This window comes from Spermophilus citellus, assembly GCF_964194105.1.
Source record: "Spermophilus citellus genome assembly, chromosome: 4".
NCBI lineage: Eukaryota > Metazoa > Chordata > Mammalia > Rodentia > Sciuridae > Spermophilus > Spermophilus citellus.
This window is the reverse complement of record NC_138185.1, coordinates 153,053,562-153,073,152: the sequence shown is the minus strand read 5'-3', so window position 1 is coordinate 153,073,152 and position 19,591 is coordinate 153,053,562. Positions and strand designations below refer to the sequence as shown.

Genomic DNA, 19,591 nt, shown 5'->3' with positions numbered 1-19,591 from the left:
TAAGAGAATGAATATATTTTGACCTTGATAGAAGTACATTTAACATAGACAAAAGTTTTCAGTCACTTTTTTTTTTTTTTTTTATGGTCCTGGGGATTTAACCCAGGGACACTTTTACTACTGAGCTACATCTCCAGTCTTTTTATTTTTCACTCTGAGACAGGGTCTTGCTCACTAAGTTGCTCAGGGCCTCACTAAGTTGCTGAGGATGATCTGGAACTTGCAATCCCTCTGTCTTACTCTCCTGAGCTACTTTCATTATGATTAAAAGGGAACTGAAAAGAAATACCCAATTTCCCTGTCAGGACTATTCTGATTCTCTGTTCTTGAAATCTACTTTTATCCACAGGATCTACCTAACCACTTAACATTAAAGGATGATGGAGAAATAAAGACATCTGAGAAAATTATTAATACATACTGATAAGAGTTTACTTGGAAGATTTTTATTTTTGGTCATTATTCAACATGGCATTAACCACTTGCTAACTCTATTAATATTTCCATTCTTTCCCCATCTTCTAACTTTAAACCACAGAATCTGATACTGATCTGTTACTTGTTTAATAAAAAAAGAGCACTTCAAAATGATTTTAGCTATCATATCAGAGAATTAGTCAATTTCATGTGTTAGAGAAAATGGAAAATAGGGTAATTTTAAAATATGTTCACAAATTCTCTCTTTGTTCCAAAAAGTGGAACAAATCCCATACCTCTTATGATCAGACTTAGTGACTTGCTTTTAAACAAACAGAAAATAGTGGAAGTGATACCATGTGATCTTCTAGTCTAAGTAATAAAAATAATTATCTTCTGATTCAATCTTTTTCTCTCATATCATTTGATTCAAGGGGAGCCAGTCCCTAAATTGTGAGGACACTTAAGCAGCCTGTTTAAAGGTTCACATGTAAAGGAAATGAAGCCTCCCTCCAATAACCAGCACTAATTTGCCAGCCATATGAGTGAGTCATCTTGCATGTTCCAGCTTTCAAATGACTATAGACCCAACCAAAATCTCGACCCTTATCTCTTGACTTCTTCTACATTAGAAGTTCCCAGCTAATCCCCAACACCACAAAACAAAACAGAAGTTCCCAGCTAAGCTACTCCTGAAGTTATGACCCACGGGAACTATGAGGATAATAATGGGGCAATTCATCACATAGTTATAAGTAACTAAAATAACTGGTAAAAATGTAAATAGATGACATCAAATTTCATATGTCTATCATCTAATTATACCCTAAAGATTAAAAAAAAAAACAAAGATACCACTTAACAATGTAAAATACAAGTAATAGAATTTTACTTTCTCCATATATGTTAAATGGTATGATAAAGCAAATACCCAAGAAAATCTCACCTTGCAAATGACTGCTCCAACAACTTGCCATGTATCTGCTATATCCTGTTTATCATATTGCATGGATTTTACCTTTTCAGTAATAGAAACAGAAACCTGTGGTTTTCCTTTGTATGTTCCAGCTTTCCAAGCTGGCTGTTTCTGTGGCTGAGACACGGAAGCAAAATTAATATTATCCAATGAATTCTGTAAGTTGGCATCTAATAAAGTACCAAATGGACAAGCCTGAAGAAGCAAATTAGGCAACTGGCTCAATTTTGTATTTAGTTCAGTATCATTTTTTTGACTAGAATGAAGAAAATCCTGTATACCAAAAAGAAGTTCCAAGCCTTGTGAAATTCCACTGATGCTAATTAATGGTGGATGAGGGGAGAGAGTTTGTTCAACAAGTGGAACACTAGCATATATCATGCCATTCTTCAGAAAAGCAACCACTGGCCAGAGTTCTTCACCTCCTACTGAAAGTCTATATATGGTTGTTTTATTGATGTGTGTACAACTATCACGACGCTCTACGAAGTCCTTATCATCATCCAATAATCTAAGTTCAAAAAGGAGTGCTTTAAGAAAGGGACCATCTTCAGGAATAGGCACATAACTTGCTCCATTGAATACTTTGGCTCTCTTTTCAACGGTTGGATAACGTCTGCATTAGGAAAACAAGAAACATTATAAATGATTCTTTCAAATAAAATAAAAATGGTGGAATTAAGAAAAAACCCTAAAACACAAGGCAAACAGGAATAACAATAAAACATAAAATAACAAATATACATACCCATAAAAGCCAAAATCTCCAAAACATATGTTAAATTCCTATCAGAATAACTGTTTTACATTTGAGGTTGTTCCAAATGATAAAGTGTCATCTATTACTGAAAATGCTTAGTTATTTAATTTTTTAAATAGGTAAAGTACACCAATTCTAATTCAAAAATTTGTCAGGCACTCAGATTCCTTCTTGGTAGACAGAGTATATATACCTAGACCATTCTAGGCATTCATAGGATTTTTTTTTAATTCCATCCTAGAGGAGTAGGACTAAAGAAGTGATTCAATTTACCCTCTGAAATTTTGGATCCACTAGTTAAGATGATATGATTAAAGAAATGTTCTATTCTGCTTAGTCTATAGTGAATAACACCCTGAGTCTACTTGCTAAACTTTTTAAAAATACGGAACATTGTTTTTATTAATAATAGTTTAACTCTATTGCTCTGGAAAACACTATTAAAAAAAGAAGTCTGAATATTCCTTTATGGTTTGCACGTCTGGGTTAAATGGTAAGTTAGTAATTTATTTTCTTTTTCCTTCTTTCAGGAAACAGAACAAAAGATGTTTTTGCTCATTTATAGAAATCTGTTAGTCATATTTTCTTAGTTTAAAAAAAAATGTATTTTTTCCCTGTTCTTTCCTGCTCCACTTCAAAGTCTAGAATGAAGCTGTCTGTTAGCTACTGCCTTTTGAGTAAATCATCTAACTTTCCTATGCCTATTTTCTTATTTATAAAGTAAATGGGAGGCTTGGGGGTGTAGCGCAGTGGAAGATCACATGCTAGTGTGAGGCCCTGGGTTCAATCCAGCAAGAAAAATAAAAGGATGACAAAAATCAGCAGTTTTTAATCAAGAGTCAAAAACATACTTACATAAAAGTTTTTTCCACTAATAAAATTCTGATGTTGCTAATAATTTTTAAAAGAAAAATAAGGTTACATTTAAAGTTAACCATTTATGAACAAACCTCACTTTTTAAAATTATAATGTATTTTCTTGACTGAGGAAGGGGAAGATTCAGCCAGCATATCATTTGTGATGCATCTTATTCTCTGTTTACCTAGAGGACAAAGGTTTTAAGTGTAAAAATTTCATGACTGAATGTAAAGATGGTTAATAGGGGATCTTACACATGTCTCTCTATGTGTTCAATAAATATTTTGTTGGGTTATTTGACCTGTCATTTCAAATTTATTCTGAGCTATTTGTAAAACATGACTCAAACCTTAATTGGCCCTAAAATTAGGGATACAATAACAACTGAAGCCAGACTTAAGCTGATACAATTATTATCTGGACAGCAAACCTTTCCAGAATCAAAACTAATTTTTGCTGTGGGAAATAAATGGTTAGATAGACGAAAAATCACTTTTCTTATTAAATCTTAAACAATAGTTATTATCCTTTGTTGTACTAATTAATAATATGCCAAAGCATATCTCTTTAGTCCTAACAGTAATCCCACAGATCAGGAATCTGAATAATAAAACGTTACCAATTCATTCAAATAATAGAGAACTAAAGTCACTGATGTATTATTTGGTCACTTTGCTGCTTCCATGGAGTTGTTGAGAAGCTCAATCAAATATATCTGAGGTTTCTTCTAAAATAGTATTCTGAGCACACTGAGAAAACATTTTATGCATGACTTCTTCAAGGAACATATTTTCTTAAGCAGTAAAAACTTTCACTTCTATATTAAAATACACTACAAAGCCACAGACATAAAAACAATATGGTACTGGTACAAGAAAGACAAAAAGAACTGAGATAGACCAATGTTTTTATGGGGGAACATAATAACTATTATTAGTAATTTCATCACTCAACAAATAAAAGATATACTGCTTTGAAGATGTTAGGTAAACTGGTCCATGATAAGAAAGAAATAAAATGGGATTCCTGCCATCTCTAAAGATGTTCTACAGACGGATTAAACTTCTAAATATAAGAGATAAAATTGCAAAATTCAGGAGATAATGTGGAATGATATCTTTGGGAAATAAGGGTAGAGAAATAGTTCAAAAAATTCCTGAGGAGCTTACTACTCCAACTGCATTAAAATTAGTGATCTGTTTAACCAAGAACAACATTAAATTGACAAAAGATAAATTTAAAAATCTATACTAACAATGACATGAATTAGTATCAAGAATACATAGCAAACTCCTACAAATCAACAGAAAAAAAAAACAGTAACTTTCAAAGGAAAAAAGGACAGGGGATATATATGAGGCTATTCACAGAAGAGGAAACCCAAAGGACTAACCATTATTGCTACACAAAGAAATGTCAATCAATTAGAATATGTGTCAGGAAAGAACAGATATAGGAACCCTCACTAATCACTGGTGAGTCTCGATGGGTGCAATTAGCATTTTGAGAAGCAAATTAATTATTTGGAAATATTTATTCAAAATCAGCATATGTATGCACTATGGACCTGTTTGATGATGTCTACTTGAGAATTGTTCAGATGGCTATGAATTGGAAGCCACTTTGCAGATTATCACTAGGGAAAGGAGATAGGTAAAATGTGGAGGTAAACAAGTACTACAGAGCAAGTAGAAGCAACAGCCTAAATCTAGGGTACAATAGAGACACTAAACACATGAAGTTATTTAAACTTATATTAAAACTAAGCAAAATTAACAAGTGAGTTTCTCAGATCAGCCACAGTTCAAAAGCTCAATACCTATACATGCATGTGGCTATATTAGCCAACACAAGTTTAGAACATTTCCCCTTTCCATCAATAGTAGAAAAATTCTATAGGATAGCGCAGTTCTAAATGAACACAAAGTAATATGATGTTTCTAAAAGCACTGGGAAGTCTGACAAATGCAACAAAAGGAAATCTAAAGCAAAATTAATTATATAATTTGACAAATACATATAAACAAAAGGATAATAAGAACATGTAAGAGTTACCTGCTGGAACAGGAGAATGGCAGTTAGAAACAGGTAACCAAAGGGAATATATTAGTAAAATGAAGATATCCTGGATGAATAATGAGGCTGAACCATGGACCAAAGAAGAGTACTAATTTCTTGTGTTTGAGGTCCAACAACAATAAATGTAAGCCAAGTGTTCGGAAAGAAAATGGTAAACTCCAACTCTGATGCCCTCAGTAACAAAAATTGTTTAGGCTGCAAAAGCAATGTCTCATATCTACATTGCCAATTACTTTAAAATTACATCCTTCTTTATCTGGCTCAATCTCATTTCCATCAGTCTATGTCACTATAGACGGAAGAACGAATAAATAGCAAAAAAGAACTCTAAGTGGTCACCGAGAATAAAAGGTGAAACAGATTACTTTCCCTAACATTTTACAACGAATTATTGTATACAGTTCTCTTCATAAAACTATCTTGATAAAATATGGAGAGTTGTAAAAGTGGGACCAGATCGCTTACACGATCTAAGAAAAAAGTGAATGCAATTCTTCATACTTCCTTTTCTTCATCAACCGGGAACTAGCAATGTGTTCAGCAATGAAACAAAATAAGATGAAAATAAGTCATACTGCTTAGCAAGGATTTTTTTCTAATGAGTTAAAATGTCCTTGATTTTATCAATGAGTCAAAACTTTTAAAACGTGTTTATACTGTTTTTTCCTTTATCATCTCTGTATCAATCCTAAGCAGATGGAGTTAATTTTAAGATGCAATAATACTTACACTAGAAAACGCATGTAATAATCTGTCAGGCAACAATTCGTTTTATTTTTACAACAGTATAAAATATTCACTTAATAGGCAAAACAGAGGTTAAGTAACTTGACCAAGATCATTCGTGGCAGACCTGGGATACAATGCATCACAAAACAATGCTACATCAATGAATCTTCGATTGATCATTCCTGGGGATTCAGATTTGCATTTACCTGGAGAATCTCACGGTGCCACAAAGTGGAGTTCCTGGTTCGTGGCGTATAAGCCACACTGCCCGCTGGGCCATAGTAAGCCACTAAAGCATAAGCTCAGCTCCTTACCAAAGTCGCCACCAAGGAACAGCGCAGACCGGCTTTCTCCGCGGGATTCTTAACTGAAGTCCCGAGATTCGCCCTGCGCCACACACGAACTCACTAGAGATGCTGGCTCTTTCAAGGGAGGCGAAAAAAACCTCTGATTCTATCCTGGTCAAAACATACCACAAAAAGTTCTAAAAATCCGCACCTAGAACCTTGAGAAACTTACCCCCAGCAAACCCAGTATTTTCTTCCTCTAATTTCCACTTCCGGGATGGTGGCCCGCAAGGATCAAGGTTCCTCACTTGCCCAAGCAACCAGCCTCTCTTCGGTTTGCCAGCTGCTAGCTTCCCTCGCCTGCCCCCTCCCGATTCCTTTCGGGCGCGCGCAGCTCCACTTCCGGCGTATGAGGCGGTGACAATGGGAGCGGCGCGGGCGGCGCCGGGAGGCAGCTGACAGGCGTCTGCGGCTCCGCTTCATGGCCGTTCTCTCGCTCAGCCTGGGTTCTGTAAGGACTGGGGAAGCCCGCGGCGGCTCGGAGTTGGAGCTGACCAGCCAAGCAGGGACCTGTGCGCGGCGCCGCTGAGGCGCAGCATGTGAAGAGGAGACGGCATCCAGCGCGGGGCGAGCCTCTCAGCCGGCCGGGATGGCCACGACGGCCGAGCTGTTCGAGGTGGGTCCCGCGTCTCTTCGGGGAGTGGCAGGCCCGGGGGGTGCGGGCCGCGGGGTGGGCGGGCGGAGAAGCGGGCGTTCTCCCGCGGCCCGGAAGAAGCCCTGGGAAGGAAGGTGCGAAAGCCAGGGTGGGGTGGCGGCTTCGGCGGCGGACGGGCGGAGCGTGCGGTGGGGGAGGGGAGGTTTGGGGCCGCGGGGGGCCGGTCGGTCGCTAGCGCTAGCCGGTTGTCCCAGGAGAGGGTTGGCTTGGTCCGCGGGGTCTGAGGGGCGTCTCGGAGGTCCCTCCTAGTGAGGGACGATGTCCGTTCGGAATAAGTCGTGGGAAGGGCTGACTTCGGAGGCGAGTAGAGGAGCCGGCAGCTCCAGGTGGGGCGAGCCTTGTCTTGTCGCGTGGCTCTTCGTGACAGTATTCCAAGGGGACCACCTGAGACTGCGACTCTTGGGGGCTTCTCATTGCGCCATTAGTAATACCAGAAGTGGCACTCATGTGCTTACTCTTAACATTTGGTAAAGCTGTGAGTCTTTTTTTTTTTTTTTTTTTTTTTTTTTTTTTTTTTTTTTTTTTTTTTTTTAGGACAGTAAAGGCCTGTTTAGCCTACAATTAAAGGGAATCAAAACTGAAATGATCATGTGTTGGAATCTTAGGAAATTTAAGGGTGTTATAAAAACCGCCTAACTACGAGCTGGAGCATCGTGAACGTGCGCTTGACAGTGTGCATTCTAATGTATTTCCTTGAATATATTCAGTCTCCTAAGCCTGAAAATTTAACTTTTTGAAGTCCAGTGTAAAAGTGTGTCTTGTTTGAAAGGATAGGAAAGCCGCAACTGAACCACGAAACAATGAAACGTATAAAATATTTCCTTGTGTGAAAGAAAGCGGAGATGTGAGTGAAAAGAAAGGAAAGACCCTTATTTGGTGTGGCTTTTCTTTATTGAGTTACAGAAGTATAAGCAGTAGAGCACACTGCCATTCACAATTGAGAATTTCTCATCAGGGAAAATTGTATCCTTTTTCTGCCTGAGATTCAGCAGTTTGTGTGGCTTAAAATTTAGATGACACAGTTTTTGTTACAATTGGAACTTTTCATTATTACTTTTGTGAGTATTATGTCTTGGCCTTCAGTCGTCCCTTGCATAGATAACGCTTTTTTTGAGGGGGATGACATAATATTATAATGAATTTAATAAAACAGCAAATTTTGAGTAAAGCATTATAATTAGATGAGATTTAAGAAGTATTAATTGTGCCTTCTCAAATTTAATTGTTAGAGGATACATTACATCAGTTTGTCCAATTATAAAATTGTGCCATCTGCCTTTTGACACCAGAGCAAGGAGACATTCTTGCTGAGAACTTTTACTGTGTACCTGGGCAGAATACTAGGTAGTTCTGTAGTTCCTTGTTTTCTTTTTCACATCTTACAAAATTTTGTGAAGCTGTTTGAGATTTTTAATTAATGTATTTTGTGACAAACCAGCTGTTAACAAAAATCTGTTATATTGTTGTACAGTTCATAAGACACTTTTGAATTAATGGAGCCTCCTTGACATTCTCAGTTGTGTCTTGGATCATATTTTAAATATATCTTTTCTTTAGATGAGTGACCACATGAGTTCCGTAACTTACTTGAAAATATATTTGAGTACTACCTTCTTCCCCAGGGGGAAAAAGGGGGTTGTGGTGAAATATATATTTTGTTCTCTAGGGTCTTGCCATTTAGTAAAGTAGTTAAGCCAAATTAGGGTTTACCTTATCTTATTGTCTCCAGTTACATAGTAGCTGGTGAGATTTAGTGGTGGTGACAGAGACAGAACCTCTGACCAGAGGGTTCTTAGACCAAACTTAAACATATTTATAGGTCTTAACTCAAGTGACTTTTCCCTGGATATATGTAGCTGTTGCATCATCAAAATCAAAGGCATGTTGTAATAATAGTTATAATTATTAGTTAAATGTAATTAAGAAGTATATTTATCTTTTCCTGGATGCCTATGAGTCTAGCTCTACAGTGGACTCTGCTGTTGAGGAAGTTTTCATTCTCAAGTGAAAAGTTGACCTCTTAAGATTTTAGAGGGAGAAGAAAGAAAAAACCCTCAGTCACTTCTGCCATTTCCTGCTGTTACTACCATTGAGCTAGGTTGCAGAATAAATCAGGGAGTGTCTTTTTCTCCTGCTTCCCTTTCTTAGTCACAACTGGGGAACTGTGGAAAACAGGGCAGGATGTAGTCAAGGATATTTTGTTTTTATGCATCCTGGTTTTCATGTACTGTTAAATAGAATTGTGCTTTCATTTTCCACATTGAAGAGATTATAAAAGGAAACAACATTAAACTGTTAACTGTGCTTTTAAAAAAAAATCTCTGACTTTTCCCTTTTAAACAAAGAAAACGTTATGCAACAAAATCAAACTGCAGGATATTTCCTCAGTTTGCAGAAATGATTTATTAATAGATGATTCATTTATTGTTATAATGTATATCATAGAAATCTCCCAGTTTCAACCCTTGTTGACAGATCTTTCTGAAGGTATCATCTGTAGTGTTTTTAAATGATCACCTCAGGGTGAACTTTCTGAACAAGATTCCTCTGTGGTTTGGATTCATTATGTATTCTACACATAAATAATGACTGGAGTGGTAAATTCTTTTTCAGTTGTTGCAGATGTTCCTCTTTTATTGCACTACTGAGTATATTTTCTCTCTTCTCATTTGCTAATTTTCTCTCATATCATTCTTCTAGAGTCTTGTCTCTGGGCAGGCTACCTTTATGGGAGGATTTTTTGTTAGAACTATGGTCAATTACTCATTCATTCAACAAAATACTTTTTTTAGTACCTATTAAGTTCAATTCACAGTATCAAGATTAATGAGGGGGGCTGGGGATGTGGCTCAAGCGGTAGCGCGCTCGCCTGGCATGCATGGGGCCCGGGTTCGATCCTCAGCACCACATACAAACAAAGATGTTGTGTCTGCTGAAAACTAAAAAATAAATATTAAAAAAAAGATTAATGAGGCTATATGTCTCAAAGGGCATGCCCTAGAAATATTAATTCATTCATTTATTCATTTTGCAAATATTTATTGAGCATTTTACTTTAACTCATCATCTCCAGGGATTAGAGGTAAAAGATGATCCCAGCAACTTGGGAGGCTGAGACAGGAGGATTGCAAGTTCTAGAACAGCCTCAGCAATTTATCAAGGCCCTGAACAACTTAGTGGGATCCTGTCTTAGCATAACAAATTTAAAAAAAAAAAAAAAGGCTGAGATGTAGCTCAGTGGTAAAGTGCCTCTGGGTTCAATCCCTAGTACAATTCCCACCCCCACCCCCACCCCAACAAAAAAGAAAAGAGTAGAAAAGAAAAAAGACGGTGAGTTAAATTATAGTTGGGGTAGAAAAATGTGTTAATATGGTGCAGTGGAGTCCAGGATCTTTTCCTGGGATGATTAGGAATGCTTTCATATAGTAATGACATTTCAGGGCAGACACAGACGGTAACTCCAATTTGTAAGGGGGTGTGTGTTTAGGGAATATTGAGATGAGACAAGGTGTGTCTGTGCATGGTTTAGAAATAGGGAGTGTTGTGGCTGGTGATTCATAGTAAGATATTGAAATTGAGACCATGGGGGTTTGAGGAAGATTTGGGAAAGCTTTTTGTATACCATATTTAAGGGGCTGAGCTGACTCCCCTCCCCCCATCCATCTCCTTTTCTTCAGTACTAGGGATTGAACCCAGGGGCAGTTTACCACTGACCTACATCCCTAACCCTTCCAGCACTTTTTATTTTGAAATAGGATCACCCTAAATTGCTGATGCAGGCCTGAATTTGTAATCTTCCTGTCTCAACCTCCCAGAGTGCTGGGATTATAGGTGTGTGCCACTGTGCCTGGCCTGATGGATGTCGGGGGAGGCAGGGAATTTTAATGTTCATATGAAGAATGGCCTTCAATGGATAAGAGATTTTTAGCTAGGAAAACAGGGGTCATGGGCAATCTGCCTTAGTTCTTGTCATTTGGTAATTATTTCACAATTGTCTGTTGATTGATTAATCAAGGCAGGGAAAATTTTAGCATAATTTAATGGAAACACAGAAGCCAAGAAATCTGGAAAGATGTGTTGGAGGAAGAATCAAAAGAGTTCAGTTAATGAGGAGTTAATTCCAAGTTTATGAACTTTGGAAAATAGGTGGTTGATGATGTACTAACTGTGACACAGAAATTGGAAGAACCCTTCAGGGGTAAGGAATAATGTATTCATTAAAAAGTATGTATGTGTGTGTGTGTGTGTGTGTGTGTATGTATGTATGTGTGTATATATATATATATATATATATATATATATATATATTTTAAATTTTGAGTTTTTATTAAAGTATTTTGGTGAAGAAGTCCAGAAGGCAATTGTAAATATGAATTGGTTACTCGAAAAGAGGGCATAGCTAGTTAGGAGTTTAGCAATTACTATTTTAATTGGATGGTTATTTAGACCTGGGAATGAATATGACATCTCTTAGTTCTACTTTTTAGTAGTTATGTGGTCTTGGGCAAGTTACCTAACATCTTTATGCCTCAGTTTTTGTGTTTGTAAAGTAGGGAAAAATAGTTTCCACCTAGAGAGTTATTTTACTTAGATGAATCTCAATTAAAACATTCTCAATTTAATTTTTAAAATTAAGTAGTAGTCACTTTCAATTTAGGTGGATTAAGAAAATGACATCTATCAGAGAGGAAAAGTCTTTCAGTGCAGACTGAGAAGAAAACGATACAAAAGATAGGAGATTATGCTAGGAGAGAATTACAAAACGAGACTGGATGCCCACAACAAGATCTGCCATCCTACAGTGTGACTGACACTCATCTCCTAGAGAAGAAGGGTATTTATTTCTTGAACCTGGCCAGTGGAAGTGATACTACATAGTGATTTCCAAGGTAGTATCCTGGTTCTCTTTTAATACTCTTTTGAAATATAGCAGCTGTTCCAAGTGAAAGCCAAAGCAGCCCTTTCAAAGAACCAAGGCCCTTGGCCCTCAACTCTGGCTGAACTCCCAGCTGACAGTAAGTACCAATTTCCTAAGTTGAGCAGCCTCAGCTGATGTCACATGGAGTAGAGACTGTGTTTCCTTACTGAGCCCTGCCCAAATTGCAGATTTGTGAACAAAATATTATTGTTTTTTTGTCACTAAGTATGGGGATGGTTGTTACATAGCAATAAATAATTGGAACAGAGGCTACATCATTAAAGGCTTCAACCACTTTTAATATTAAGAATGGTAGAAGCAGAGGTAGATGATTAAGAGTAATGGGTTTATGTTAAGTTTTTATTGTTAAAAATTTATGTAAGCCGAGTGGTAGGCTTATAATCCTAGCAGGGAAGCTGAGACAGGAGAATCATGAGTTCAGAGGCAGCCTCAGCAACATTGAGGTGCTAAGCAACTCAGTGAGACCCTGTCTAAATAAAATACTAAGTAGGGCTGGGAATGTGGCTCAGTGGTTAGGTACTCCTGCGTTCAATCCCTGGTACCAAAAAAAAAAAAAAGTTTAGGTAAAAAGTATTTTGAAAACCTGACCTAACTTTTCAGATGCTGTTTTCTTTTCTTGGAATTGCAATATGAAAAGAGAGAATAGTTTTATATATATGCATATAGGTACATACACATATGTGCATGCATACATAAACGACACACATACACACTTGCTTACTCTGGATACAATAAAATGTATTGTACAGGAACATCCAAAGAAATTAATGTTCCTTGAATTCACTTGTTTAATTTCATCCCGGAGGCATTATTAAGTGCATGTAAATATATTTAATGTCTTAATTTGCAAATACATTTGATTTTTGAAATACTAATGGTAGATTTTATTAGACATTTTCAGTAATCACTTCTAAGCACTTTATCAACTTAAGGTAATCTTCAAATTAACCTTCTGAGCTAAAAAACTTAATTTTCCCCACTTTACAAATAAGAAAACTGGAACATAAAGATGTTAATTTGCCCAGAACCACACAACTACGGGGAGATAGAACTGAGAAATGTCATTCATTCCCAGATCTAAATAATCATTCATAGGTTTTATTTTAAAACACATCATAGTAGAGTGAGAAAAACTTTGTGTTAGAATGCTGGTTTAGTACTTTGACAAATTGCATTGCTTTATTTTCTTCAAATGTTGAAAATAAGATGATAACTAAAGGCCATTCTTGCTTTAAAAATTTTGAAATTTGGGCTGGGATTGTGGCTCAGCGGTAGAGCACAGGCAGACCTGGGTTCAATTCTCAGCACCATATAAAAATAAAGGCATTGTGTTGTGTCCATCTACAAAAAAAAAAAAAAAAAAAAAAAAGATTAATTCTCTCTCTCTCTTTAAAAAAAATTTTGAAATTTAATTCTGTTATTTACTGAATCTTATGCAAGGTACTATAACATACCATTATCTCTTTGAGGCATAGAAATCAGATATTTATTGTCAGAAATTAGATATTTTCTCTGGGAAAAATATTTTACTTCAGAGAATGAAAGAAGAATATTACGTACTGAGATCATCTTCAAAATAGTTCTAATAATATGAAGACTTATTGGCTAATTATCTCAGTTTAAAGAATCAACATTTCCTTCAGGATCACATTTTAAAATAGCCTTTATTTTATTTATTCTTTTGGGGAGGGGACACGGGGATTGAACTCAGGTGCACTCAACCCCTGAGCCACATCTCCATCCCTATTTTGTATTTTTAGAGACAGGGTCTCACTGAGTTGCTTAGAACCTTGCTTTTGCTGAAGCTGGCTTTGAACTTGAGATCTTCCTATCTGAGTCTTCAGAGCTGCTGGGATTACTTTCAGACTTGTGCCACCAGATTTGTGCTCAGCCTTTAATTTTAAAAAGAGTAAAATTATTCATCTTGTACTGTTGCAGGTAGTTTTCCCAGATACTTTTCCAAATTTGTTTTAGTTTCAATATGCTTTATCTTTCTATTTCCATGGAAAATTTAATATCAATTTTGCTGGCTTGAGACAAAAGATTTAGTAGTGTTTTATAAAAAAAATCAAGTCAATAATTATAATTTATTTATTGACTTATAGGAAACAAGAATCTCATTATCAAATCAAATATGGCTAAAAGGAGAGGACAAATTTATTTATTTTCAGTACTATATGGTTTCTGTTAGAATCTCAGCTTAATAGCACTATGTAATGCCTCTTTTTTATTTTTGGGTTATGGGTGGTGGTCTTGGCTTTTTGGTTTTAGATATGTGAATCAAGGCATGATGTTTCAAGAATTTTTTCAAGGGATTCAGCCGTATCCCCAGCTGGTTAGTATTATGTTTTGCGCAGCATTGGTCTCTTCATCATAGTTGGAAAGCAAGAGCAACCTAGGACAGCTTGCCCTGATTTTCAATTAAAGTGCGGAGAAAAGTGTGAAACTTACAGAAATTATTATAAAACAATAAGTGACAATTAGGGATATATTGCTTTGCATAGGGATATGAACTTTGAAAGTTTATAGTGGGGAGAAATCAGTATAGAGATGATGTAGAGAAGGAACTCTTTAAGGAAGAACTGAACCAGGCTTGGAGTAATGGTACAGTGGTATCCTTGTCTCTTTTGTATTATTGTCCAGAACACCACAGAATGGGTTATTTATAAGGAAAATAAATTTATTTCACATAGTTTGGGGGCGGGGGTTGAGGAATTCAATATCAAGGTGCTAGAATCATTTGGGTTCTAGGGGGTCTTTTAGCTACAGCATCCCATGGTAGAAAGCAAGAGGTGGAGGGGACATCCTTCCTTGATGCGAGGAACTCAGTCTCAGCCCCTTTTAATTTGCATTAATCTAGTTATGAAATTTTTGTGACCTAAACATCTCCCATTGAGCTGGAACCCCCCAACACTTACGTTGTGGAATTAATTTATTTTATTTTTTTAGTTATACATGATCATATAATGTATTTTGATATACATACAGGTAGTATAACTTCCCATTCTTGTGGTTGTGCATGATGTGGAGTTACACTGGTTGTGTATTCATGTTCACATAGAAAAGTTATGTCTGATTCATTCCACTGTCTTTTCTATTCCCATCTGTCCTTACTTCTCCTTTCCCCTGCTGTCCAATCTGGTGATCCTCCACCCACTACCCTGGAGCTGTTATGAGTCACAACACATTAATTTTTAATACATGCTTTTGGGTGAATATACTCAAGCCAGTAGCAAGTGGTGTTTGGATTTGTTGGAGGAGAAAAGGTATTCTGTAGGGTGAGTTTTGTGATCATAGGCTACGAAGCAAGAATAGCATGTATTTGAAGAGTATACTGGAATAGGCTGATGGAAGTGTGGCTGTTTATATTAGGGTACAGAAAAATTGAGGTAGGTAGAGCAAGATAAGAACCTTATGACATATACATATATATATATATATATACATATTATATATATAATAGAGTGTGAACTTGGTAATGTAGGAATTGCATAGGGAAGTTTCTACCTGAAGAGTTTTTGACAATATTCCTAATAAAGGGAAATACCTTAGATAGTGCTAGAACCCATGGTTCATTTGGTTTAATGGGATACAGAACACCTCTCTGAAATTCTCTAAGTTTTATTCTTTTTCCTTGACTAGTGAAAATATTGTAGGTTCTTTGAGTTTGTGGGTGGTTCTAACACATTGTTTTGGATGTATTTTGGGGAATAACTATAGGAAAATATAAAAAGTTAATTGAAATTTTCTCAGAAACTATATTAAATTAGGAATTTATGTTCTTGTCCAAAGAATTGATGTCCAAGAGATTTTCAGTGGGAATGACCACAAACACCATGTTTTATCTTACAGTTGGTAACATTTACAAAGAAGTAAAAACAGTTTGACACATCAACACAGTAACCTAGTATGTAAAGGCCAATTTAATGTGATAGTATCTTAGTGCATAGTTTGTATCAGTTTTGGTAATTTTTGTTTTTACTTAACTATAGTAAGTTGGGTTTCATCTTAGAGGAAAATTAGAATATTAGTGGAATGAATTATGGCTCCCAGTCCTATAACTGCCCTCAGGGTTGAAGTTGATACTGTCTCCCTCCTGTACTATCCATTCTAATTGTACCTTACCTTCAGCTAGTTGCAGTATTTATCTGTGTATTTTCAAGAGTTGATTGTGAAGTTGATCTCCCAAGATCTCTTGTGTGCCAGACATACTGTTCTTTGCCCCTGCTATGTAATAGTAGCATTGCCTCATGATGTTCAAGGTCAGTTGTCCTTACCAAAGATAGTAATTCTTTTTACCTTTTATTCCGTGGATATAAGTGGCCACTGTGACCAGGAAGTATTGGTAGTTTTAGGTTAAAGGGACTTTTATATGTGCCTACACAAAAATGTTCCCCTTCGGTTGACCAACATCTCTTTCACTACAGACTTCAAAAGTTGCAGGGAGAGTATGCACAAGTTAGGCATCATGATAAGTAAGGCCATTCTGCTTTTACTCCTTGTTTCTGACTCATTTCCTGTAGGGGACACAACATCATATAAAGGTTTTTAAGGTAAGGATTTACACTGTATCTTGGAAGATAGTGCTTCAACTTTGTAGAGTACCGCCTCTGAACTGCTGCTTCAGCTATATCTTCAACATAGATCTAGTTATTTTACTATGTTAAGTCTTCTATTTTCTTATTTATTGTCTGTCTCTTGTTCTATCCATTCTTGAGAGTTAGGTTTTGAAGTCTCTGTTGTTCTAGGACTGTATGTCCATTTAGTTTTGATAGTTGGCCATATATTTGGATGGTCTCTTATTGGGTGCATTACATCCCATGGGAGAAGGGCTTGCAGAAGTGTGCAGAGGTGTAACAAAAATGATGGCCACCAAGCTCTGTGTACCTCTTTGATCAGAAGCTATAGTCAGAGATTGGATGGTGTTCTTTGTGTCCACTCTGGCTTCTGCAACTGAGAGTGGGTTGTTTAGCAGTAAATGCACAGCTGTCTCCCAAGGGCTTGGAGATGGAGCTTGGGCAGTTGCTGTGCCAAGAAGCGAAATGTTTATACTTTATTTCTTGCATTACTTTGTTCTTTTGTGTTTAGTTCTTTCTTTATTTTATTTTATTTATTTTTGTAGTGAACATTTAAATTCCTTTCTTATTTCCTTTTGTTGTTACCATGGGGATTGTATTATAACACTCTAATACCATAACTTAATTTATAACACTCTAACTTGAATTTATAACAGCTTAACTTTAATAACTTGTAAAACTGCTCTTCTACTCCATTCCAATTCTTTTGCTTGTTGATAGCACTAAGTTTCATCTTCATACATTGTATGCTCCATAGCACAAACTGATAGTTTTTTAAAATACATTATCATTTTAAATCATGTACAAAATCTGGAGTTAGAAAACAAAGTTACAGTACTACTTTAGCTTTTAGACTAATAATTTTTAAGAGTTATTCTCTTAAATAATGTAGGGGGGAAAGTATAGTTAAAAACCATTGTTACAATATTAGCGTTTATAATTGCCTGTTTATTTCCCTTTATTAAAATCTTTATTTCATGATATGGCTTTGAGTTACTATATTGTGTACGTTCATTTTACCCTGTACTACTTCCTTGAACATGTCTTGTAAGGTAGGTCTAATGATAATGAATTTTCTCAGCTTTTTTTTCTGCGAATACCTTAGTTTCTCTTTGCTTTTGAAATATGATTTTTGTGAATATAGGATTCATGGTTCACTTTCTTTTTTTCTTTTAGCACTTTGAATTTATTAACCCTCTAGCCTTGAATGTTTCTGAAGAGAAACCTGCTGATAATCTTATAGAGGATCCCTATTATATGACAAGTCACTTATTTTATGCTGCTTTCCTGAGTGGTGGTGGTGTTCTTCTTCTTCTTTTTTTTTTTTTTTTTGGTATTAGGGATTGAACTAAGAGGCACTTTACCACTGAGCTACATCCTAGCCCTTTTTAAATTTTTTTTTCTTTTGAGACAGGCTCTTGCCAAGTTGCTTAGGCACTCACTAAATTGCTGAGGCTGGCCTTATTATCCTACTGTCTCAGCCTCCTAAGTTGCTGGAATTACAGGTGTGTGCCACCTTTTTTCTTTTGAAAGATTGATTGTAATCTGTCTTGATGTGGATCTCTATGATTTCATCTTACATAGTTCATTAAACTTCTTGTGTGTTTATATTAATGTCTTTTAGTTGAGAAATCTTCAGCCATTATTGCTTCAAATATTTTCTTGACCCCGTTCTTCATCTCTTCTCCTGAAACTTCCACAATGTGTATATAGGTCCACTTGATGGGGTCTGTTCAGTCTTTTTTTCATTTTGTTTCTCAGACTCAGTAATTTCCATTGTACTATCTTCAGGTTCCCTGATTCTTTCCTTTGCTTGCTGAAATCTGGCTTTGGGTCCCTCTGCTTAATTTTTCATTTCAGTTATACTCTTTAGCCTCAGAATTTCTTTTTAGTTTTTGTTTTTGTTAATCTATTGGGATTTTGTTTATGTATCATTTTTTTACTTTCTCCACATTTGTCCTCATTTCCTTGAATATCTTTAAGACAATTGTTTCAGAGTTTTTGACTAGCAGATTTGTCGTTGGGTCTTTCTCAAGGACAGTATTTGTTGATATCTTTTTTCTTTGAAAAGGCCTTGTTTTTCTATTACTTTGTATGCCTTGTGATTATTTTGTTTAAAACTGGACATTTGAATCTAATAGTCTAATAACTCTGGAAATAACAGTCCTCACCTTTCCCAGTTTTGCTGGTCCTTGTTACATAGTTGTTTTTGTTTGTTTGTTTTAATTATTGTAGCTTGTGAAGGTCAGCCTGAGATAAAAACTTAAGGTCTTCTTAGATTTTCTCTTCATGTACTTTTCCCTGGGAACATTTTCTAATTTCCCCTGTAAGTGTAGTTGTTTTTGAATGTCTTGCTCCTTAATGTCTTGCTGCAACATGACTAAATCATTCAGGGTCACTCCAGGTCAGTTTGGATTGGCACGAAATAGAGTACCTTTTTCTTAGGGTCCAGTGACAGCTCTCGAACTTAGGGGTCTGTTGGAAAGAGAGAGCTTGCATGGGGATTCTTTATTTTTATAGGGGGCATACAAAGGGAGGGTTTGATGGAATGTTCTTTCCAAATAAGGCAAAGGGTCAGGTTTCAGGGGGTTGAGTCTAGCTTTGTGGTCAGTAGAATGATTGACATCTTGGCAAGTCACACCTATCTCAGGTGCTGTGTGGGATCAAAAGGCAGAGTGAGCCAAAAGGACACATACGTGCACAGCCCAAACAGAGCAGCAACGTCAGCCCAGTCCGCTCATCTGCTCAAAATGCCCACAGCTTACACACACAGCCCATGGCTGCCTTGTGACTATGTCTGACTCCACAAAGGAGAGAAAGAGAAAAATAAAGAAAGGAATTTTAAAAAGAGTGTGAGCCATTTAAGTCCTCTGGAAGTCACTCCATCCCGTGGGAGAAGGGCTTGCAGAATTGTTAGAGGTGTAACAAAAATAATGGCCACAAGCTCTTGTGTACCTCTTTGATCAGAAGCTATAGTCAGAGATTGGATGGCTTTTTGTGTCCACTCTGGCTTCTGCAACTGAGTGTGGGTTGTTTAGCAGTAAATGCACAGCTATCTCCCAAGGGCCTGGAGGTGGAGCTACTGTGCCAAGAAGCCAAACTTACAGAAATTAACCATATTTTGCTGTCTGAACTTTCTCTTGGGAAGTTATAAGTCTTCAATAGTCTCCTCCTGAGTTCGAAAATAGCACCAGACAGATTCTGACAGTATATTTCTTGTCTATGTATGGAAACATATTTCTCTTGTTTCCTG

General features: G+C 36.6%; 2 protein-coding genes across 12 annotated transcripts in view; one reads left to right on the top strand and one right to left on the bottom strand.

The window, feature by feature from the left end:
- The window catches only part of AP5M1 (adaptor related protein complex 5 subunit mu 1), a 37,532-nt gene extending 31,199 nt beyond the window's left edge, over positions 1 to 6,333 (bottom strand). For 6 of the 7 annotated variants that reach the window (XR_014021629.1, XR_014021630.1, XR_014021631.1 and 3 more), the window contains exons 1-2: positions 6,027 to 6,333; positions 1,364 to 2,009 (exon numbers count right to left, since the gene is read on the bottom strand). Coding sequence is in view for 3 of the 7 variants with exons in the window: in XM_081291525.1 (XP_081147651.1) it covers positions 1,364 to 2,009; positions 6,027 to 6,100 (720 nt within the window). In the remaining 4 variants the exon portion in view is untranslated. The remainder of the gene's footprint in view (positions 1 to 1,363; positions 2,010 to 6,026) is intronic. The other variant, XM_081291524.1, reaches the window with a different exon arrangement.
- A 185-nt stretch (positions 6,334 to 6,518) lies between these two features.
- The window catches only part of EXOC5 (exocyst complex component 5), a 72,656-nt gene continuing 59,583 nt past the window's right edge, over positions 6,519 to 19,591 (top strand). For 2 of the 5 annotated variants that reach the window (XM_081291522.1, XM_081291523.1), the window contains exons 1-2: positions 6,519 to 6,783; positions 16,285 to 16,314. In XM_081291522.1, the coding sequence (XP_081147648.1) occupies positions 6,757 to 6,783; positions 16,285 to 16,314 (57 nt within the window). In that variant the 5' untranslated portion in view covers positions 6,519 to 6,756. Of the gene's footprint in view, positions 6,784 to 7,004; positions 7,149 to 16,284; positions 16,315 to 19,591 lie in introns of those variants that run through there. The other 3 variants (XM_081291519.1, XM_081291520.1, XM_081291521.1) reach the window with 3 other exon arrangements.